Source organism: Lissotriton helveticus, chromosome 1_1 (genome assembly GCF_964261635.1).
Source record: "Lissotriton helveticus chromosome 1_1, aLisHel1.1, whole genome shotgun sequence".
NCBI classification, from domain to species: domain Eukaryota; kingdom Metazoa; phylum Chordata; class Amphibia; order Caudata; family Salamandridae; genus Lissotriton; species Lissotriton helveticus.
This window is the reverse complement of record NC_136057.1, coordinates 1,468,400,057-1,468,424,367: the sequence shown is the minus strand read 5'-3', so window position 1 is coordinate 1,468,424,367 and position 24,311 is coordinate 1,468,400,057. Positions and strand designations below refer to the sequence as shown.

The 24,311-nt window shown below is 46.1% G+C and overlaps 1 protein-coding gene across 1 annotated transcript in view; it reads left to right on the top strand.

Moving 5' to 3' along the window:
- The window catches only part of ESYT1 (extended synaptotagmin 1), a 433,655-nt gene that overhangs the window by 225,512 nt on the left and 183,832 nt on the right, over nt 1-24,311 (top strand). The window contains exons 13-14 of the mRNA XM_078686263.1: nt 13,578-13,673; nt 14,247-14,318. Of these exons, the coding sequence (XP_078542389.1) occupies nt 13,578-13,673; nt 14,247-14,318 (168 nt within the window). The remainder of the gene's footprint in view (nt 1-13,577; nt 13,674-14,246; nt 14,319-24,311) is intronic.

The window sequence follows — 24,311 nt, the reverse complement described above, 5'->3', positions numbered from 1 at the left end:
CCCATCGGGATCTGCATAGGTGGTGCTTCCCTTCCAATCTAGTCCTCTGCGGATTAAGATAGCCACCCCACGGGCATAGTTGGAGTAGACTGCAGAGTGTACCTCCCCCCATCTGCTGTGTCTCAATCTTGGAGAGGGTTGTGTGTTTAGGTGTGTCTCTTGCATAAAGCTGATGTCAATGTTGTGCCTCACCAAATATGCATGCACCAGTCTTGCTTTCCTGCCGCCATTGACTCCCCTAACGTTCCAAGTGAGGATGTTAAAGTTTACTGTGTGTGCTTTTGTTGGTGGTTTATATTAAGTGTAGAAAAGCCCAGTACCCATGGGCAGAGAACCTTCCATCGTATCTCGTCAAAATGCAGTGAGCGTGTGTACCAGGACATGCTAACCAACCCCAACTGTTCCTCCCACCCCCCACCCACACCAACCCCCCAATTAGGTGGTGTAAACCCCCCCCAAGAGCTACCTCGAGGGCAGCATGAATCAAACAATGGGAAACTTCCCGTGGGGACGTGGAGAACCGGCATACCCCCCCCGTAGATACAGGGTGGCTGGGGTGTACATCGAACACACCTGTGAAGGCTCAACATAGTACATAAGGAGCGAGGATCGCTCCTAGCGACCAGAATGAGGGCCTACATGTTACGAATATCGGTAGGTGAAATTACACTTAGAAGGCATCACAATTGGCCCTGCGGCTACATGTCTAACATATGAATAACAAGGCAAAAGCGCAATGGCAGTGGCTGATTAAAGAGTGGAATTGAACAATGGAGCCAAATCACATTAATCATTGTCACTCAGGTGTTCTCCTCCCTGGGCCCTTGCAGCAGCAGCCGCGCTCAATTTAAATTCAGGCCCACAGATATGCTTAGCAAATTTAAGGGCCGATTTGGCATCTGTAAAAAAGTGAGGTGAGCCATCATGCGAAACTTTCAGCTTGGCTGGGTACATGAGGGAGTAAGGAATTTCGGCTTGTCGCAGCAGACGTTCGCCGGCAGGAACTCCCTCCTTGCCGCCTGGACTGCAGGGGAAAAGTCAGGGTAAAAGGAGATAGTGTTACCTTTATGTGTGATTTGTCCTCTTTCCCTCGCTAGTCGCAGTATGAAATCTCTGTCCTGATAATTTAACAGTTTGGCCAGAATGGACCTTGGCGTGCCCCCCCATCGGTGGCTTCGGGGCCAGTGCTCTGTGCGCCCGCTCAACAATGAACACCGGGGACAAGTGAGGGTCAAACAGCTCGTGAAGCAAATCCGACATGAAGACCTCCATCTTTGATATTGCAGTTGTCTCCGGAATTCCCGTGACCCTGAGGTTGTTCCGCCGAGAGTGTGCTTCTAAGTCATCGTTCTTTGCTCTGATGACCATTAGTAGCTTGTCCATATTCAAGAGCTGTTCTTTTGTTTCGGCTCGGAATTCGTGGCACTCTGTACATCTATTTTCTAAGCTGTCAAGACGTGTCTCGTGCGTTGAGACCTAGGTTTTGACTGAGTCCAGTTGGGTGGTGAGAGCGTCGAGCTTTGCGTCAATATTGCGCAGGCTGGATTTCACATCTAACATCAACGAGCGAATGTCTTCCCTGGGGCCGCCGGACGGGTCATCCTGGCCCGTTGCGCCTTGAGTGTCTTGAGCCTGGTCCGACTGTTTAGCATTTCGCTTGTTCTCAAACGTGATCTTGGGTTGTTTAGCGTCGGGTCTGCCCATCTTTACCTCAGCCCACTGTGGTCGACCTTGACGTTCCGTATGCCCAGGAGTATGGGTTAGAGGGTGGTGTGAGGGAATCCGGCCAGTGCTCAGTGATCCCGCGGCAGCATGACTTAGATGCGCAGTTTAGGCGCCTGATGATATGATCCCCGTGGTCAGGCGGGAATTCAGTACAGCCGCGGCAGGGCGCACCCCAACCTCGTGGTCCGCAGGCCGCAACCTGGAACTTATACCCACCTAGGCCTTCTGGTCACTGGCACCGTTGGGCAAACAGACAGCGTCCATTATTAGTAGTCATTACAGTCCCGCCGCACCAGCGCGTAACAAATGCACCGATTATCTCGCCAGTGCCTGTCAAGCCCCTGAAGGGAATGTCCGATGCACAGTGTGGTTCTGGACAAATTGACCGAAGAGGGGCTATAGATCACCAGCCCGCTCACGACCCGGCCTGGGCCGCAGGTCAACAGTGCAGGATGCCTGTAATGTTATGTCACCAAGCTCACGCTCCCCGTCTTGTCGTGTAGTGTAGCACTACATGGTCGAAGTAGATCCCCTCACGCCCTCCGTGGTGACAGCGGTACCTGCCAGGGCGCCTGTTAGCCACGGGGCCCTCCGTTACAGACTTGCGACCAGAAAATGGCGCCGATCATGTGGGTCAAGAATCGCCCAGTTCGCCACTACTCGGGGACTCAGGCCACCAGCCCCAGGTGTATGTGTCCGGCCAGTTCACCTACCGCAAGTCCAGGTCTGGCCCCCACCGCGGCATATGCGACCTGCTCCCTTCAATGGTGCCGGCATAGGATCTCCGGCATTAGGCCTCAGCTGCCCCGGTCTCAAGTTTCGGGTGCAGCCGAGCACACCCGCTCGGCAGTTAGGAGTCAGCAGCCGCACAGCCTGGTCTGCTTTGCGTGTTGCGTAGCTCGCCTGCAGCCGCACAAATTGCCGGGGAAAATCAGCTCCTCAGGTGCACTGATTGTTCCGCAACACTCGGCCGTATCGTTGCAGACCCGCGGCCAAAAAAGAAGAAGAAAAGGGCGCCGATCATGTGGGTCAGGAATCACTTAGTCTTCCAGCACCCGGGGTCTCAGGCCACCTGCCCCCGGCATATGTGTCCGGCCAGTTCATCTACTACCAGTTCAGGTCCAGCCCCGCCGCGGCATATGCGGCTCGCTTACTTCAATGGTGCCGGCGTAGGATCTCCGGCAGTAGGCCTCAGCAGCCCCGGTCTCAGGTTTCGGGTGCAGCCGAGCGCAACCGCTCGGCAGTCGGGAGTCAGCAGCCGTTCAGCCCGGTCAGCTTTGCGTGTCGCGTATCTCGCCTGCAGCCGTACATCCGCTGGGGAAAATTAGCTCCTCAGGCGCACTGGTCGTTTCGCAACACTCGACCGTAGAAATGCGCCTTCAACTCGATGGTTTTTGTAGGATTAGTTTAGGATTTTGGCCCCAGCCGGCGGAGCACGATTAAGAAGCGGCCATTTCGCAGCTCGGCTAGCCACCCCCCCCTCCTGCTATTTGAGAGCAGCTGAGCAGCCATTTCTTTCTTAGAGACAATAATTAAAGAGTACACCAATTGTTTGTTGTGATCATTTCCCTCCATGGGAACATTTCTTCAGCATGGGAGCTGAATACAGTTCTGGCTATATTATTGAAACCTCCTTGTGATCCACACTCCTCACACTATCTGTCATTTGTATTGGCTCTTTGTTAGTTAAAGATCCATACTTTCGTTTCTTTAAAGATAAGGTAATTCTTACAACAAATGCTTAATTCATTCACAAGGTACCATTGTCTTTCCAAGCACAAGATATAGAATCAGTTAAATAAATGAATTGTATTGCCAACTTTATTTTCAGAAATCCAGCAAATTACTGCTAAACAATCTCTGCATTCCTTAAATGTTAAGAGATGCCTTACGTTTTATTTAATTTGTGCAGAAAGGTTTCAAAAGTAAAATCTGTTGTTTGTCAGTTTTGGACAAGTGAATAAAGGCTGACTCCTGTATCTTGTTAAATAGATTGTTTCTTGCATTGTTCTTGCTCATGGCAGCATGGTTAGGTTAATCAGTGGCACAGTTTGTGCTCATTCGACAAATGGAATGGTAGCTGCAGCTGGTGTTTTCTGGAATAAGACTTAAAGACGTAATGCAGCAACATGAAAATCCACTAATCTCACCAGTCATTCCTGCATTGAGATAACATTGAACAATGAAGCAGCAGTAGGATAAGCATCATACTCCTGAGTGTTTGGTAGTTCAAGTACTGGTTCCGAAGTTAAAGTCAGGCCACGTTCCTTGTATTCCATTTTGCGGAGAGCCTCATGTACAAAGGTCTTGCAGTGGAAAAGCGCGTGATTATTAAACACGTGATCTTTCCAACCCACCACACTATTTTAAAATATATCAAAGCTCTTTTATGAGTCAAAAGAGATTTTTCAGTACATTACAAACTGCAAATACGAGGGAGCTTCAAAGAGGCGTTCTCCTATTTGGGTTTCACAATGGAATATTTGTTGTCACAAAGCATTGACCAGTTACTGACCCACAAGTTGACGTGGTAACTGTTTCATAAACCTGGACCTGTTCTCTTCTCTAAAGAAATAATCAAGCTCAGTGGGAGAAGGCAGCTTTGGCTGCTCCAAGTCTGCCTAAACGTATGAGGAAATCCTTTGCTGAGTTATGTGAGGATGGGTTGAATCCTTCTAAACAGTCCACACAGACTGGTTGGATACAGTTGATTCTGTGGCTTATGCTATGGGCTCAGTAAATGTACAGCTTAGGCTTTCATGGATGCGCACAGTCAGCTTCTCGGTGGATGTGCAGCCTCCGTTGCTGGACATGGTGCTTTGTGGTTATCAGTTATTTGGAAAGAAGGCAGATGCCTCCCTGGAAAGGGTGAAAGATAGTATAGCAACAGTGAGGGCTTTGGGCTTGTCTTCACAATCTAAAAAAATCACCAGTACAGGAAGTCGATGGTTTGGGGAACCAATTCAGCAGGAACCAGTTGCACACATGCAGCAGCAGTAATTGTCTTGCTCTTTCAGAGTCAGAGCGTCAGGGGAAAGGGAGCAGCAGAATGCGCCATCTTCGTCAACTCTCCCTGCTATGCCTCTTCGACTTTCATGTTTTGTAGTATCACGTGGCCCAGTCAAGGAATAGTTGAGTTTTTTGAGTCAGTGACAGACGATAACCTCATACCAATGAGTCTTGGAGATGATTGTAAACTAAATTGCCTATGAGGGTACCATAAGGATGGTTCGGACATGAAATACCCCCGTTTTAGGGAGACAGGAGAACTACAAACAAATCCTCCTGATGCTACCTCTCACCCTCACTGGAGATTACTCCATTTTGTTTACACGTATACTGAGGGAGGACGTTTTAGGGTCTTCCATATTAACAATAACTCTCCTTTCTCCTTCCAATGTTACATATCTAGCAGATAATTTCAAGGGATTATTCTCTGCCATTCACTTTGAAACCCCCAACTGTTTAAGATCTGTTTTGGACCTGAGGTATGTCAAAGAAATTCCCCAGGAAGGAGGAGATCAAGATGGTTACTCTTCTGCACAAGCTTTTAGCCTTGCAAAATAAAGACTGATTAGTCTCATTGGATCAGCAAGATGCATATTTCCATATTCTGATTAATCCTGGTCACAGAAAAATGCTTTAAGTTTATTGTAGAAGATTAAAATTACTAATTTGTTGTCCCCTAATAGAAATCATTTTAACTCCCCAACCCAAGTGTTTTGAAAGGCTCAAATTATTGTATATTTAAATACAATACAGTGTAATCAGTATTAAGGTTAGTTGAAGGACAAGATTGCTTTGATGATCAGGGTGTGCAGTGATGGATTCAATTGGAGAACTTGTTGAAACACTTTCGGAAGCCTTAACTTCGGACAAAGTTGGTAACAAATATTTATTTACCTTCAAAGTCGAGGTGCTCACCCAGGGTTTACTTTTTTCAGTACTTTGTAAAGTCTTCAGGAGAGGTGATTACATATCATTCTTCTCAAGACTTTGCAATGAGACTAGCTCTCGAAGTCTTTCTTTCTTCCATTCAAGAAAGGAGATCCAAATTCTTGCAGACAATACTTTTGTGATGGATTACCTGAATAAGCACCGAGGTGTATGGTCTCCCCCTTTATGTTGAGATGCAATAGCGATTTGGTTTTAGGCTGCCAGCAGGTCATCTGTTAAGAAGCACAATGTGACAGCTCATATGTGATAGAGACTTCTAGCTGCAGATTCCTTACCTTTGGATTATCCCAGGCGTCAGACTGGATCCGGAAGATTTTTCGTGAGCAGTACCCCTGCGTGCCAGTAGTTGGCATTGATCGGCGAAACGTGCGTCGTCAGTGCTGTCCGCACCAAAAGTGACAAGAAAAGCCACCCCCTCGGTCACTTTTTGACCTGTTTTTTATAACATTTTGTCATAAGTTTCGAGGTTTGCGTCCTGGTGTGATCGGACTATGTCATCTATGAAGACAGGATTCAAGCCCTGTGGAGCTTGTCATTGGTCGATGTTGGTGACGTACTCGCACCTTGTCTGCCTGTTATGTCTGAAGTGTGACCATGACCCGAAGTCGTGCTCCGATTGCCGCGCCATGAATCTGAAAGCTTTGCGGGAGCGACTCCTAAAGCTCATGGCAGCCTGGCTTGGGACTCTGTGCAAATCGAGTACCCCAAAGTCGTCATTGCCCCAGTCCAAGTCCTCTTCGGGACATTCTGGTAAGAGGTACAAGAAAATGAGCAACAAGTTGAAGTGGTCTTCGACTTCTTCTCGGCTGATGCCACGAGCGAGCATCAGCATTTAAGGCCTAGTTTCTCAGAGCATGTGCCTGGGCCAACATTCCAGGAGCCGGAGACACCCTCCTGCCCAACTGAAAGATTTCTATAAGCCCATGCACCTCATCTTTCGGTGGTCCAATGCCGCCAGTGCGCCTTCAGGCCCCGTGCGGTCAGAGGGGGCCAAATCTGTTTCCAGACCGGTGGCTCCAGCCCTGGCTCCAGTGGACTTTTAGGGATCCGGACCTGCACAATTCGTACCCTCTCAACCTTCCCAATGCCAACGCCCCTGGCAGCTCTTGCCCCGGCTCCAGTGGACCCCCTGGGATCCATTCCTAGGTCCGGACCGGTACCAGTCATACCATCCTTGCCTCCTAGATCAGAGCCTGAGCCCTATTTCCTTGGGTTAGGTCTTGGGGGGGAATGGGAAGGGTCGCTGAACCCTGCAGAATACCAGTTCAATGAAGAAGACCCAAATTTGGACTGGTGTGAGGAACTGGGTGAAGCCATTGGACTGTATACTTCTCCAGATAATGGTATGCTTTCTCCCCCTGTGGAGAAGGGAGCATCATATGCAATGGTGTTTTGGAGAGTGGCTGAGTTTCTTGACCTTCAGTTGCCCTCAGTGGCAGTCAAGACCACAATTTTGACATAGGTGTTACTATCGGGAGTTTCCTTGTCCAAATCCCTACCCACATTCAATGATGCCCTCATTGGCGTCCTTTTGGGGACTTGGTCCACACCAAACACTGGGGCTCCGGTGAATAGGACAATAGCCCTCTGCCACCACCCCACCCCAGGGACCCAAACTACCTCACACAACACCCTATCCTAGAGAGCTGATTGTCAAAACCTTGACAAACCAAGGTTCATTCCCTACTGTTCCCCGGAATAGGGAATCCAAAGGGCTGGACTCTTTGGGGAAGAAGATGTTTTCTTCCACCAGCCTTGCATTGTGGTCTGTGAACACTGGTATGCCTTTAGTGCCATTATTTATACCCTCTGTGGGACACGGTTGCGCAAGTTGTGCCAGAGATCCCGGAGGAGGCCCTGACAGTACTCGCTCAGGCTGTTACCAATGGGTGAGTTGCGGCATACAATGTGTACTCCACATGACCGACTCACTGGGCAGAGCAGTTTCATTGAAGGTGGCCCTGAGGCACCATGTCTGGTTGAGGATGACTGGCTTTTCGGGGAATGTCCAAGCTTCCCTTAGGGACATGCCCTTTGATGGCACCAGTCTCTTCGGAGTGTAGGCTGAATTGTCGCTCAAACGATTTAAGGACTCTTGTGCTACAGCCAAGTGCATAGGCCTCTCTTAGGCCCCATAACACCCACAGTCTGCCTTTATCTCCTTTTGTGGCTACGGAAGGGGCTTCCAACTGCACCAATTTCTTCCCAGCCAGCGAGCAGCGCATGCTTCCCAGCCTCTGCATAGCCGAGGGTGTTGCACACACAGACCTTGTGGGTCAGGTAGCCTGCCACCTGGTAAGTTTGCCATCCCCCAGCAACTGCATCCTCCAAACCTTCCTAATCTGCCCCTTTACTACCATCGGCATGCAGTTGGCGGCATGTTTTGCCATAACCTGCCTCAATGGCATTCTATGACATCGGACAGGTGGGTTTTGCAGATTGTTCGAAGGGGCTACTCCCTACCTTTCTGCGAGGAAGCCTTGGCTCTCTTGGCCAACGGAGCCATTCAGAGGGTTCCTGTGTCAGTAGTAGGCTGTGGTTGCTATTCCCGCTACTTTCTGGCTCCCAAAAAGGACAAAGGCCTTTGTCCTATTCTAGATCCCCAAGCCCTCAATTTATTCCTCAAGGAGGAGAAATTCAAAATGTTCACATTGGCTCAGGACTGGTCTATCCTGGAACAAGCAAACTGGATGGTAGGGCTGGGCTTGCAGGACGCCTATTTCCACATTCCCGTCCTGCCTGCCCATGGACGCTATCTGCGGTTAATGTAGGCCATGAGCATTTTCAGTTCACCATGCTCCCTTTTGGCCTTACCAGCGCTCCTCAGGTGTTCACCAAGGTGATAGCAGTGGTTGCAAACCATCTACGAAGATCAGGGGTGCTAGTCTTCCCCTATCTCCACGACTGGCTGTTGAAGGTGGGCTCGCCTCAAGCTGTTGTCGCCCACCTCCAGACTACGGTGAACCTCCTGCACTTCCTGGGGTTCACTACCAACATGCCGAAGTCACAAGTGACTCCCTCTCAGTCTCTCCCTTTCATCTGAGCTGTTCTGGTCATCGTGCAATTTTGGGCTTATCCTCCCAAGCAGCGAGCCCAGGATATTCAGACTGAAACCGATGTTTCAGCCTTTATCCTGGGTTTTGGTGAGATTGTCTCTGAGGCTGCTGGGTCTCCTGCATCCTGCAGATGACAAAGGATCTGCAGTGAAGGCTAACAAACCGCAATTGGATCAGAGGCAGACCCCTTGCCCTTCCCCAACCTGATCTGACAGTAGTGACAGATGCGTCATTCCTGGGATGGGGCGAACATCTGGGAGAGGTGAAGATTCAAGGACTTTGGTCTCCAGGGGAATCAGGACTACATATCAACATGCTGGAGCTCTGAGTGATCCGACTAGCATTGGAAGTCGTTCTACCCTCAATCAGGCACCCTTTGTCAGGAGGCCCTGCATCTCTGGGAATGGCTGGATCAGCAGGGCATATCCCTGGTGGTTCAACACCTGGCATGTTCTCTGAACTTCAGAGTAGACAAACTCAGCCACCGATGCCAAGCATATCACAAATGACATCTCCTCCCGGATGTGGCGCATGGTCTCTTCAAGAGGATCAGGTTTGATCGGGGGCCCAAGTCATCCTTGTGGCTATGGACTGGGCATGGAGAGTCTGGGGTCCCGAACTACTGAGCATGGCCATCGACCCTCCGATCAGTCTTCCCTTCCGGAGGATGTTCTGTCACATCAGCAGAGTCCGAGCCTGTCCAATCTCCGCCTTCTTGTGTGGAGATTGAGTGATGGCAGTTGATAGGTTTCTACCTTCTTCCCCAAGTCTGTCATGTCGTTTTGGTAGCCAGGCGTCCCTCCTTCAAGATGGTATATGCTTGTCTTTGGAAAAAATGTTGTGGCATGGTGTGCAGAAAAACAAACTCATCCTCTTTCTGCCCCTCTTTCTGAAGTTTTTCTCTTCATTCTTTCCCATGTCCGGCAGGGCCCTGCTCTGGGCACTCTTATGGCTATCTGTCTGCTCTTACTGCCTTCTTGCAGCTGCCAGACCAACCCTCATTGTTCAAGTCCCCTAGTGTACATAGGTTTTTAAAGGGTCTTAATCATCTTATCCCTCCTTCACCATTTATCATGCCCAGTGGGATCTTAATCTGGTCTTGACATTCTTAATGTGTGCTCCTTTCAAGCCTCTCCACAATTGGCCCTCACATTAAATACAGCCTTCCTTGTGGCAATTATATCTACCCGCAGAGTGAGCGAGCTGCAGGCCTTATCATCTAAGCTGCCTTACCTCTCTGTCTATCACGACTAACTGGTGCTTCGCACAAGGGTCTGATTCTGACAAAAGTGGTGACCCCATTTATTGTAGGCCAATTATTCACCTTGCCTACTATTTTCGCTCCTTCACATCCCTCTAAAGAAGAGGAGCAACTCCACCGTCTGGACCCAAAAAGAATGCTGTTGTTCTACCTTGACTGCACACGAGCGTTCCTGGTGGATGACCAACTCTTCGTGGGGTATGCTGGTGCAAGGAAATGTAGAGCGGTGTAGAAGTGGACCATCTTGAGGTGGGTCGTGCTCTGCATCAAAATCTGCTATGCACTGGCTCAGAAACAACCTCCTGAAGGCTTACGATCTAATTCCACCAGAGCTAAAGCTGTGACCACTGCGTTAGTACACTGGTTTCCAGTCCTGGACATCTGCCAGGCAGCAACGTGGGCATCTCTTCACATGTTTACCAAGCACCACTGGCTGGACGATCAGGTCCGTAGGGATTGGCAGTTTGCTCTTTCGGTCCCGCAAGTATTCCTTGTTTGAAATTGGTCAGCAGACTCACCTCTGGGGAGGTATTGTTTGAGTAGCTAATTAAGGGAAATTAATCTGCTGCTAGAAGTCTCTATTAGATGAACAAGTTAGTTCCCTTCAGTAACACCTTATATGGTAGAGACTATATCCAGCGTCAGGTTCCTTACAGACCCACCCATCCTCCCTGCTCTGTGAACGGATTTCTAGGAACAGAGCCGATCGCTTTCAGGGCCCTAACTTTTTACACCAGTGGTCAGTACACTGCATGGCTCCGCGCTTCTGGTGTGGAAACTCAAGAAAAGAAACTGACGCCAGTGCGCCTGGGTGGACCCAATATAGGTACTGCAATGTAATTTCTGTTACGTACGACGCACGTGGAGCCGATCGACGCCATCTACAGGCGCGCAGGTGTACTGCTCACAAAAAACCTCCGGATCCAGTCTGACGGCTGGGGAAATTCAAAGGTTAGGAATTTGCGGCTAGATGTGGTCTCTACCAGATAAGCCGTTACAGAAGGTAAATTACTTGTTCTTCCAGAACAGAATGTTGGGTCATGAATCAGGAGTGGGAGAGTCTTCAAGAAGTGCTTCTACCAACATTTCAGAGTTGGGGCTTCCCAGTGGTGGAATTGTTTGCAACTTCTTGCAATAAGAAATACCAAAATAGTTGCTTCTTCAAGGGCCATTTCAGGATGCTTGAGTGATTGACTGAAAATTCTCCTGCTTTTATGATTTTCCTCCTGTACCTCTTCTGCCGAAGATAATAAAATTATATCGGGCTCAGGTCATCTAATTGTGTTCAAACTAGTCCAAGACGTGGAGTTACACCGACATTCTTCAACATAGTCTTTGTCCTACGATTTGACTTCCTTGAACAAAGACCTTGCGTTTCAGTGAGGCGTAGGGTTTCTTCACCCAATCTCCAGATTTTAAACCTTCACATTTGGAACTTGAGAGGCATACATCAAGTATATTATTATCTGCAGCAGGACTTTCTTGACATTGTTCTCTTCTCTAGGAACCCTACTACTAGGGCTCTATTTTATGGTAGTTTATTCATCTTTTGAACTTGGTCTACTGAGAGAGCTATTGATCTTTGTAAGGTGATTCAGGAGCACACATGTTTGCATATGGTTAGCCCCTATAAGGGCATTGTGCTACTTTTTCACTGGAAACAGTTGTTTAGGTTAGATGAGAACTCGTATATTGGATATCAAGGTCACTAGCTTGATAAGGCCATTAGGAAACAGACAATTTCGAGAGAGGTCTCTTTTGGTAGGCAGTTGCTAGTAAGGAGGCTCCGTAAGATTACATGCTCACTTCACTAGGGAACTACAGCACTCTTAAGAGATGCTCCTGTGTAACCCTGTGGTGCACACAGTGCTTTCTTTTGTTAGGCACTATTGCTTGGTTTTCTGACGACAGAGCAATGTCATTTTAGTAGGGTGATGTTGCAATCCCTCCTTTTTTGAAATTTCATCTTTATTTCTCCTCACCCCTCCTTTTGTTTTTTGCTACGGGAATGGATCAATCACTGAAGTTACGAAATTACTCTTTAGAACTAGTCACTTATGTTTGCTATTGTTTTCTGGAATATACACGACCTCCCGCCGATGTCTTGTGACTTTCACATTTCTCCTCTTGAGCAGATATTTTCTTTACTACTTATTTTCATTTTGGCTCTGTCCTCTACATCCTTTGCCTTGAGGGGGCAATGTAACAGTCTTGGAGCTGGAACGGAGTTACCATTCGCGAGTTTCTTTCATGTAGGTGATACTTCACTTTAAACGAAGTTGTGTGGCTTCGTCTGAGATGTCACAATGCCACTTCCCACGTCCTTTGATGTACGTAGCTATGGAAGGTTTCTGGATCCAGTCTTGTATCTGCGAAGGGTTTTAATGAGGGATCATTGCGGTGCTACTGTATCCATCAGAAACAACATCTGTTTGGAGGGCAACAGGCCTGCCAGAGAACTTAAAGGGAAAATGAGTAGCCTACCCAATTACATACCTCCCAAATCAGCACACAAGCAATAGAAAAGTATAATAATAGGGATTTATTATGCCCTAACCAGTTATAGAAAATATGGACTAAAGTAGTCCTTATTATAATACAAATAGTAGCAAAGGCAAGTAAAATCACAGTGGACAAAATAAAAATAACAAACTGTATGGTCCTCCATTTATTCTGAGATCTACAGAGCTATGTAAAACGTCCCTTCATACCTTGTTTCAATCCACATGAATGGGCCACTCTGTTATTGGCAAAAATGTTGTTGAGATTAGCACAGCTCTCAGACATTTAGATAGGTATCCCTCCTCTCATTAGTAGATACAAGATTATACTGTCTATGTGTCTGAATTATTTGGTCAACTGCAGGGGCTGGCATAGCAGCCCATTACTAGACACTGGTGTTTGGTAAGCCATCAGTAGGTGAGTGCACATACCAACCTCTTACTATGCTCAGTCACTTAGTGATTTGTTCCAGTGCAAGGTGACCTGACAATCACTTGTCATAGATACTTCTCACTGGAACACAGTGTAACAATCATTAGTAAATCACAATACTTTATATATGTAAGAGCATAATTGACATACGTAATTTTCTGTTAGCATATACTTTTTGGCACTATCATATTGTTATGACTATGCACACAGCGGAATATAGTTGGGTAGTATAGACTTATACCTTAAAAAGTCATTAGTATGGGTTATTAGTAGCTACTAAACCAAAATGAGGTGTCACAAATCATATAGCATGCAGAAAGGTATTAAAGAGCAATGAAATGAGGAAAGAAATCCCCCCTCCTGAAAACCACATTACAACTTGACAGAATCTTTGCTGAGGCCAGTACACTGGCTATTTCATATTGTGCAGGACAGGGCCCTAGCACATGCTATGCACATGGTCCACCATACAAGTAACCAAGTGGGTAATACCTTTTGGTCCTTAAACCTGTGTTAGTGTTTAATCTCCAGTCTATTTGTAGAAAGCTCTGAGAATGAGGGGCGGCTCTTCACTTTACAGGTGCAGGGATGCATTGGCTCATCTCACCTCGCCAACACATATCCTCTCCTTGCTACTTTCACAGGTGCTCCTCAGGAACAAGGAAGTCACTGCCAAGACCCGTGAGGAGCCTTCATCAGCCTTCCTTGCCATTTATCTTCACAAGGCAGAAGACCTTCCAGTAAGTACCATTACATTGGCAATGTATGAGGCAACTCAAAAAATGTTCAGGAGAATGCTGTGTTCCTCATTGTTGCCATCTTACAAGTTTTCACATACTGGATTGGGAAACATCCATCACAACGTAACTTTTACGACGCACTACCATTACAACGAAAGATTTACAACGCAAGTCATTACAACGACTTGCGCTGGAGGGCGCTGTAGGATAGGGAATGGTTTAATTTACTATCCAAAACCTTCCCTACTATCCACGGAGACTGGAGTTGGAATAGTAAATTAAACTATTCCACTATCCAGCCCCCCCCCAACGCAAGTCGTTGTAACGACTTGCGTTGTAAAACCTGCGTTGTAAAGGCATGCGTAGTAAAAGCATGCGTTGTGATGACATACATCCGCTGGATTACAGTATATCAAGGTAAGGGTCTTTTTTGGAGTGGGTAGGGTGAAATTCACAAGGACGTGGCAATCTACAAAGGATACCAAAGGTGCAGGAGCATAGTTGCTCATCATTAATTTTATTTTTTCTCATCTGCTTAGCTTTCCTCACACCCTCTTGGTCTTTTGCTTACAGACAAAGAAGTTGGGAAAGAATCCGAACCCCATGGTACAGTTTTCTGTTCACGACGTGACGAAAGAGAGCAAGGTAATCTTCTGAATACCAGTACAGACAGGGACATGCGTTTGTCAGAGCACAGCTGGCCTTTGCAGCATTGGTTGTGAGATCATGCATAGCTGTTGGATCACCACTGTGAGAGCTGTTGATAATCGTGTGGGAGATCCAGCAACAGGGGGTTTGCAGGAATGGGAGCTGGAGAGCTGGCATTGGGGCAGCTGCAGTGAATTATGTTATCATGCTAGCTTCTTTTTTTAACCCACTGGGAATTATCTGATTACTGGTAGTGAAGGACATTTAAAGACGGTATGAGTTCTGGATGTAGGATAGCTATAATGAATGATTTATAAACGATGGCTTTGTAGTTCTGTTGCCAATTAAGTTAGTGCTGGTCATGAAAAGCTTATTATAGTAAATGACTGTTGGACACCGGGTTGCTCAGTGGCGGGAATTCTTCCACCACCATGCAAAATAAGCTCCTAGCAGGGGAAGCACTGTTTCTCCAAAACAGCCTAACCTACCTCTTAGTGGTGAGGAACTGAGATGGAATCGTCCTTCAGAGAATGCATGTTAGGTGTCATCAGTACCAACACAACACTTGTGTCAATAAATCACTCCATAAGGCTCCCAAACCAATTTAGTTAAAAGTAAAAAACATTTTAAGACGAACATAAGAGCAAAACGACAACATTTGGATCAGTCACTGCAAAGATGTACGATTTCACACTTCTGTGTTCTGCAAGGACCGTCACAGAAAGTGCCTTTCTGACAGATACTTTTAACCGCAGATTATAGGAAGCTGGCTTTTTATGTAGTGTACTAAAGAAAGGTACACTATGTAGAAAGTTCAGACGACCCTTATTGGTTTACAGGGTTTAAATTAATAATCGCAAATGCTCTCTTTGTAGTAGTGTGGGAGAGCAGTTTAGGCTTATTAGAGGTGTAGGAAGCTGGCTCTTTATATAGTATACCAAAAGAGAGGTGTACTTCGCAAAGAGTCCAAATATTCCCTTTTGAGTGGACACCGGCTTCCTCTAGCAATCCCAAGGTGCTCTTTTAGGGGGTAGTGTGATTGAGCAGCCTTAGGTATATCAGAGAGGAGTGTTAGACATCTGCAAATACACATAGTCAATAAATGGTACATACAACTCAATAAGGAGATACACACCAATTTAGAAAAATAATACATATCTTCATATATATTTAGGCACCAAAATCAATACAATCAGGTAAGTAAGTTTTGTGATGGAAATAATGTTAGTTTTTAAAAGTCTGCAATTTTCATAGGTGGCAATTTTATCCTATGGAGGAAAAACAAATACTGCATAGAAGTTCTTTACAGCGACTTACAGGACCAATCCTTTCGATTTAAAGTGAGTACTGGGCAAGGTCCAAGGCAGCACCAGCAAGTCACCTCCAACGGCACTAGAACATCCGGGTGCAATGGTGCAATTAGCGTTGGTTGTTAGTCAATGGGGATACGTCCGGTCAAAAATAGACTTCAGGTTTGGTCTGGAAGACCAGTCAGGTTGACCCAACAGGGGGGCTCAAGTCTTGCAGTACTTGAGGACACCTTTGGTCCTCTTCTCCGTGGGCCAGGGACGCCAGGTGCAGAGGTGCTTTGCTGCTCCGCGTTTTCGTCACCGGGGACACTCGCGGTAGAGGGGGCCTGCACAGTGGCTACAGGCAGCATCAGGAAGTTCACAACGGGTAAGCCCAAGGTGGGCTTCGGGTCTGGAGGGCTGGGGAACCGCATTGGCACGACGGGTGCAGTGGTGCTGGCTGGTGTCGGGTTTACACAGTCTGGAGTCCTCTCAGTTCTTTCTTTGGTACCTGCAGGGTGAAGAGAAACCACTCTACTGCTCCACAGGAGTTCCCGGGTTTTTATAGAAGTGCTGGCAGTACTCCTAGGCTTTTGGAGGCACAGCAGCTTGCAGGATGAGTCGACTTTAGCGCAATTGTTGGGAGTAGGCAAACAGGCCAGCAGGGTTGGCTCCAAGTTAGTTGCTTCTTCCTCACTTCTTGCTTTTCGTGGCACTTCAGTCCTTCTTATTCTTTTTGGTTGGCAGCATCTGATCTCCTGGTGCCAGGGGCTCCCCTAAATACTAGATTTAGGGGTATAAGGGGAGTGTAGGGTAGTAGCCAATGGGCTACTTACCCATGGGGTCACTACGCCCCCTTTATGACCACTTCCTGTAGAAAGTGGGCATAACCCTTTTCCAGAGCTCCTAATTCTGCCATCACAAAAGATTTCTGTTTCTTGCCTGTCCAGGTGCTAAATGGGCCCTGAGGAAAGCCAGATTTGCAGACCAAATGCAGCTGGCTCTTTGAAGCCTCCTGCCTTGGAATGCTAATTTGCAGGTTATCCTGTGGGTTTAAACCCCCTATGCTCTAGCAGGCTTTGTTCCTGACCTCCTGAGAGCAAAGGCCCTCACCGCTGGGGGTCAGACACTCATCTGTGGTGGCAGGCTGCCTAGGACCAGTCAGTCACCACACTAATAGCTGGTAGGTGTTCAGGGGGGCACCTATAAGGTTTGATACAAAACATCTTTGGTTTCAGTAAAGTCATCATGGAGCTGTGAAACATTTTTTTGACCAGTGCCCAGCACATGTACTTAAAATGGCTTACCTGATCACTTGTACTGGCAGCAATTGGACTGACCAGCACAGGGGCATATCGCCTCATGCAGATATTTCCTCACATGCAGTATGATGCACCCTGCCTTGGGCTGTAAGGCCTGCTGTAGGGGTGGCTTACCTAGGCTGCATGTAGTGTCAGTGGGCATGGCACACAGGGATGTGTGTCATGTCGTGTTCTCACTTTTGTCAGCACCAAGACACGCAGCCTGCAATGGCAGTATGCCTGTGTTTGGTGAGAGGTCACTCAGGGTGGCACATTTAATGCTACAGCCCTTTGGCACCCTCTTTAGTACCCCATATCCTAGGTACCAGGGGTACCATCTACTAGGGACTTACAATGGGTGCTAAAGTGTATTGCCAATTGAGTACAATTACACAGTTTTTATTGAAAGAGATCTGGCACTGGGGACCTGTTTAGCTTGAACCCAGTGCGCTTCCAGTCAATTGTAACGAATACCAGGCATAGTGGGAGTGACAATGTGAAATAGGGGTACTTTCCTACAAGATGTTAGTGTTAAGCCTTTGTTGTACACAGCCTCAATAAATGAGACACACACTCAAGAAGAAACTCAAGACCATTTAAGAAAAATAACATCTTTTTATATAATTTTAGGTACCAAAATTATTGGAATCAGGTAAGTACTTTAGAAGTTACCAAATATTTCAGTAAAAAATGACAGCTGTCAGATTTGATTTGAAGCATGAGCCTCGAACGCAGTAATGTTATCCTATTGAAGAAACACACACCGCATAGGTACTTTTTCAGATGACTTATAGTGCTGTTCTTCTGGACTTACGGTCAGAAGGGGCTAAGGTCCAAGAAAGCACCAAGAGTTTAAGTTTACCTGCCCTGGGGTGTCCGGATGCAGAGCTGCTTTACGCGGCTGTAGCATCAAAAGCTACCTGTTAAAAGTCAATGGGAAAAAAGCCTGTAAGTAAAAGGCTGCAAGGGGGAGACTGGAGGATGAATACTACAGACCCCGGGGTCTCAGTACCACAGAGATACTTGGTTTGCTTGAGCTGGAGAGCTCAGGTGCAGAGGTGTTTTTCCCGCCGGGTCGGTGAATTTAGAGGCTCTCACGGTTTTTGGTCTACCTGCAGAAGAGGGAAAATAAACACAGCTGGGCCGCCTTCGGTGTTGAGCTGGCTTCTCTTTGAGTCCCTCGACATGCAGGTATGATTTGGTGGTGGTGGTGTTACGACTGAACACAAAAAAGAGTTAGTTCTTGCAGTTACTTCGGCACCTCAGGTATTGATTCAGGGTGGCTAATGGAAGTCCTGGCACCTCCAAACTTGTCAAGAAGACAGAGTTTGGGGAGGCTGTTCCACTTCTGGACAAGTCGGTGTCGGTGATTGTCGATAGAGAGTCAGGCAGGGTTTTGTGCCAAAGTTGATGCTGGTCTACAGTTCCCACATTTTCAGCTCTTCTTTGTCCTTCTTCCTCTTTGAGGCAGACACATCTGAGTTCCTGGTTCCATGGAGCCATCTAAATACTAAGTGTAGGGGTGTTAAGGGGAGGGAAGGGTAGTAGCCAATGGGTCACTATACCCCATATATGACCATTTCCTGTGGGGAGTGGATATAACCTTGTCCCAAAGTTCCTAACTCCACCGAAAACAAGATGCTGGATTGTAGAAAGCTTTATTTCAAAACAACAGTGGTCCCATGCCAAGAGTAATAAAGTTAGAACAATAAATATAGACACAATCGATTCTATATTCAAAGTGACATGTCCAGCCGGACAGAGGTCTCAGTCTTTACTTCAATCAAAAAATACACGGAAAAAGATTCCTTCAACAGATCAGTGTAGTGGGGCACAAGCCTGTACCCAGACACATACAGATCAATACAGTGAGAGAAACACAAGACAAAACAGGGCTTTTAAGGCAAAAGATGCAGTTTTCTGGAGTGTTACAAATGCACAGAAATTTTGAACTGACACCTTCACAAATATGTAACATATGATATACGTTTTTGCGTAAGGTGCGTGAGAAGGTCGACGGCGTTTCCGTCCCACTACAGAGTCATGGGGACCATCATCAGGACATTATATTAATGCCTATTGGTTGAAAGCCTCTATTGCCGAGGGGGGGCAGCCCCGGTTTACTCAGGATGGGAGCAGGGGTCGTAGTATTGGCCTTGGTCAGGCGGTTTAGTAATAACCCGGATCAGGGTTTCGGTAGATATGCCTCGACTTGTATGTCTGAACGCGGTTTAGGAATTGCCGGTTTATTCGGCTTAGATTCCCTTCCGTGCAGCTTAGTGGTGCAGGTGTCTCTCGAATACCTTCCCGACTACTCCCTTATAGGGATTTGAAGCATGTGAAGACCTATGGGACAAAGGTATTTTTTTCCACCAGCTTGGCCATCAGGTCTGTGAATGCCAGCTGCCTCCTGGGCTGCTATTCTCATGCTTTTTGGGATTCAGTGGCCCAGGTCCTCCCAGGTAACTCCGAAGCCCTCTGACCTCTCCTATCCCAATCCATCCAAGACAATGATAATGTTGACAAGTTCACAATTCATTGTTGCTTGGGCATCACCCATTCCTTCGGGCAAGCCATTGACACCAGTGTCGCCATTCGCCACCATGCCTGGCTGAGGTCCACTAGCCTTTCAGTTGATGTTCAATTGTCCCTTATGGACATAACATTTGAGGGGATTCACCTGTTTTGGGAGAAGACAGAATCTGCTCTTGAGTGGGTCAAAGAGACGAGGGCCAAAGTTTGCTCCATGGGTTTATCTGCCCCGCCTTCCAAGCCACATCAACCCTCCCGTCCTTTCCGCATCTCCATACCGTCATTCATCCCCAGCAAGGTGCACAGCAGTTTGCATCTGCGGTGCCCACCACCCCTGTGGTCTTTGTTAGTGAGCCTCTCAGTCCACTTTTCCCTCCACTCCACTTTGCAGCCCCACTTACCAAACCCCTTCAGTGCTCTCTTAGTGGAGCACAGCCACCTGGTTGGAAGCAGGATCTGGCGATTCTTACCAGATTGGCAGACCAATGACATCAGACAAGTAGGTCCTACAGATAGTCCTGAAGGGGAACTCTCTTCCTTTCATTGCCAATCTGCTGCATTTTCCACTGTCACGATAGAGATTGACAGAGGATCATCTGTCTGTCTTACAGCAGGAATTGCAAGGCCTTTCGGTCAAAAGGGCTATTGAGATGGTGTCCGTACCAGAAGTGGGGTGTGGTTGTTATTCCTGCTACTTTAAGGTGCTGAAGGATAGAGATTTTCAGTCTATTTTGGACGTGCGTCTTCTCAATGCCTTCCTACTGAAGGAAAATCAAGATACGCACATTGGCTCTGTTTTTTACTGCCTTCAGCCCTGGCGACTGGATGGTTGCGTTAGACCTGCAGGACACCTATTTCCATATCCCTATCCTGTGGCCAATGGGCTTTACCTGCCCTACCTGTGATTCATGGTGGGACGAAAGCATTTTTTTTGGTTTAAATTTGTTTCATTGATTTTAGAGAAGAACAAATACATTGCATTACTGTAGTAAGTCCACAAGAGTATGCTAATGGCAGACTGAAATAACCACTTTACATGAAGCTGAACGTAACATTCAGAAGCCTTTTGGCACCGCAAATGTCCTCTAGTAGTGCCGCTATGACGACTAGTGTATCTAGACATGAAACTCTCGTGAACACAAGCGGAGAACAACAAAGCAAACTATCCCCCCCCCCCCCAACCAGTTAAGTTTGTTGTGCTCCCTTGGTCTCATCAGGGCCCCACAGGTGTTCACAATAGTGATGGTGGTGGTAGCAGCACATGTTCGGCTGGTCAGGTATCCCAGTCCTCCCCTACCTCAACAACTAGCTGTTGAAGGTGGGTGCGACCCAGGCAGTCTTCACCCACCTCCAGGCTACGGTGAACCTCCTTTCATCTTTGGAATACACTATCAGTGTGCCGAAGCCTCACCTGACTTCTTAGGTGCTCCACTTCATAGGAGCCATTCTGGAATGGTTTTGTCTTATGCTTTTCACCCAGAAAGGAAGGTCCAAGCTATTCAGGCTATGATCCCGATCTTTCATGTCATGGATTTTAGTGAGGTTGACTGATGCTATGGGGACTGAGGGCCTCCTGCATCCTGCTGGTCAAGCACGCCAAGTAGCAAATGCGGGCACTGCAGTGTTTCTAAAGTCTGAGTGGGTCCAACATCAAGGGGACTTCTCCTTTAACATCCAGATCTTGGAGGAGACTGTAAAAGGGCAGTGGCAGACCCGTCTCCCTACCCCACGCCTATTTGACAGTGATGACTGTTGCGTTCCATTTGGGTTGTGGCAGCTACCTGGGAGAGGTGGAGATCGGAGGCCTTTGGTCTCCGGTGGAGGCCTGGCTCTATGTCACCCTCCTGGAGCTGAGGGCCATCCACTTGGTGTCAAAAGCCTTCCTTATTTTCATCTAAGTGAGGCTGGTGCAGGTGCTTATGTGCAACGCAACCGCTCTGTAGTATTGCTACAGTTAGGGCAAAGGGGGGTCTTCGACCCTGTTCCATGATGGAAATGGCTGGACCTGGTAGTGAACTACCTGACAGTATCCTTGAATGCCTGGGTAGAGGCGCTCAATCATCGATGCCTAGTGGATCACGAGGTGCAGTAAAACCCAGAGGTGGCTGTAAGGTCTCTTTTGTGAATGAGTAGAACCACACATAGCCTGATCTTTTCTCCACTGCAGAGAACGTGCAACGTCAGCAGTTCTGCGCACTTGAGTTTCCAAGGTGCCTCACGTTAAGGAACACATTCCACCTCAAGTGGAACTTGGGACTCCTGTACTCCTTCCTGCCGATATAAGACAAAAGGGTAACTGTTTTCAATTGAGCGCACAGCTGAGTATAGGGTAGTAATAACAAATTACACTGGTGCTTCAAAATGATAGCTAGTCGGTTACCACGACTAAATCAATAAGCTCATAGAAGCTCAACATAGAAACTACAATCATTGAGCACTCAAAAAAGTCCTGTGTTAATGTTCTGTTTGTTTATTCCTTGATTCTTGTCACAATTATATCTTCATTGAAACAGTCCAAGAATTGATTTTTCCAATAATACAGCAGCCACAGCAGCCAACGCGCGTTTCGTCTGGTCTGATCAGACCTACGACTTCCTCAGGGCTGCAACCCAAACAAATTATAATGACATTAAGTAAATAAACCAAATCATGCCTTAATGTGACATATTCACATTCCTTTTCACAAAATTTACAAATAGGTATAGTTGTGCCTAGAGTAAAGTAATTATATAGTAATGTTTGCTCACCACCAAGTTTATAGGCTGAAAGCACCCCTTGTGTCAAATTGTAAATAAAAGGAGGGTTTATTCTTGGTTCAAGACATGGAATATTAAGGAGAAAAAAGTAAAATAATATAAAGTAGTACGGGTTTGACGTCGTGGCTAGACAGCGAGGCTATATACCTATGCCTACCTTCATCGGTAGCATCAATATGTCCACTCCATTAGTATAACTCGATCTTTTATGAATACGTTTCTGAAAGAGTAGTTTGTACGAATTTAATCATAAGTATTAACTCCTGGTTCTTCACTTTAATCTATTCAGAATGGTCAGAACCTTCTTACCTTATCATAAAGTGTAACGTCCAATATTGTAAAACGTTATATATCCTGGCTTAGGTTTCCCAGTATAAATCTCATATATGTAGTCAGTTTCCAATTTCCATAATCAGTGTATATATCTGTAAAAGTAATTAAGTATTCAACCACTATACAGGGTTATAAAGTCGCTAGCATTAGTAATGCAAATACGTTGCCCTCCGTTTTTAATGGAGACAACCTTACCTCAGCAAGTTAAAGTTTTATCAAAATTCTCGCCGGTATCGGACTCAGTCCAAGAAGATTAAGTATCTGCAGAAACATAAATGATTTATCCCGTGTAAACTATATTGAAGTCTATACCTCCAGTCACGTTAAAGAATACTATCTCCTGTTGTCGGGATTCACTTACCGGATTCAAAATATCCATATGCCTAGGATCGCGTATCTCCGTGTCAGCGTCCTACTCGGGCGCCATCTTGATTAGTCGCCTTTATACTATAAACTACGTTTTTGGGCGCCATATTAGCAAAGTGTAGATACATTTCGTGAGAGAGTACAATCTCATGTTTGATTATAGTTACTATATTTAGTATCTTGTTCATACGTTGTTTTAGATTTACGTCGTTTACGAAATTTAAACGTGTAATGGAATTACAGGCGAGAATGTGGTAATTCGTTTATAAACGTCTAACCATGTAATATATTTTCATACCAGAATATACAATGTAATACCACAGTTATTCTTCCATTAATAAACGAGAAACCATTGGTCTAATTCCTAGCAAAAATATCCGTCGCCATCTTGGAATGGTCTCGTATTCACTTGTTATTCATCCATACTCGAGTCGAAGTATTTTACCCAATTCTCATTTATGCCCTCTGTTAAATACTATAATATTGTCCTGATACTTATTTATTAATTGATGTCTACCGGTGTAAGGCGGCACCAGCACTTCACTCCGCCGTCCCACCATAGCGTCAACCCGATATAAAAGTCTAGAAAAACACCAGAACTATACATTAGAGGTAAAGAGAATAGATCTCAATAAGCTATACATAGTGCCAACAAATTACAGTGTAAATGTAACGGCTTGAATATGTGTTCAAAGTATCATACCTTATTACATAGTAAACTAAATAGGTAAACATCTTGTCTGAATATAATGATTAATCATATCTCACAGTTTCAAAGGTTTAAAGCACAGATCCTAATTCATACAAAAGAAAACATAAAATATCTCTCAATTATAAATTCTCATAATCCAGTGTAATTATATATTACTCAAATTTAAATAACAGTAATTCAAATATATAAACTACACTTCAATTAGTTCGATCACTAAAGTACAAGCATCAATTAATACCGTATCATTTCATATTAGAGAACAAATCGAACAAATGCAAGCCATATAATGTATGCTAGGTGACAAGAGCTATCCTACATGTACAGGCTTCAAAATTTAGTTGCCCAGGAAAAATTCATATTCATGATCCACATTTAACCCCATTTCTACTGCTTTCAGTTTAATGAGCCAGGTAACTTCCATCCTTCTAAGTCTCAGTATTCTGTTACCACCTCTCGGATCTATATCTAGGCGGTCTATGCCATGATAGGTAAATGTATGTTGCTTCCTATCTTGAAAACACCTAATCAGATGTGCTGCGGTTGGGTATCTAGTATCACCTTGTATAATGGCTCTAAAATGTTCTGCCATCCTTTCCTTTAGTCTTCTCTTAGTGCTACCGATGTAAATCTTGCCACAGCTACACACAATCGCATAGACAACAAAGGTCGTATCACAATTTATGAAAGTCTCAATAGTATAT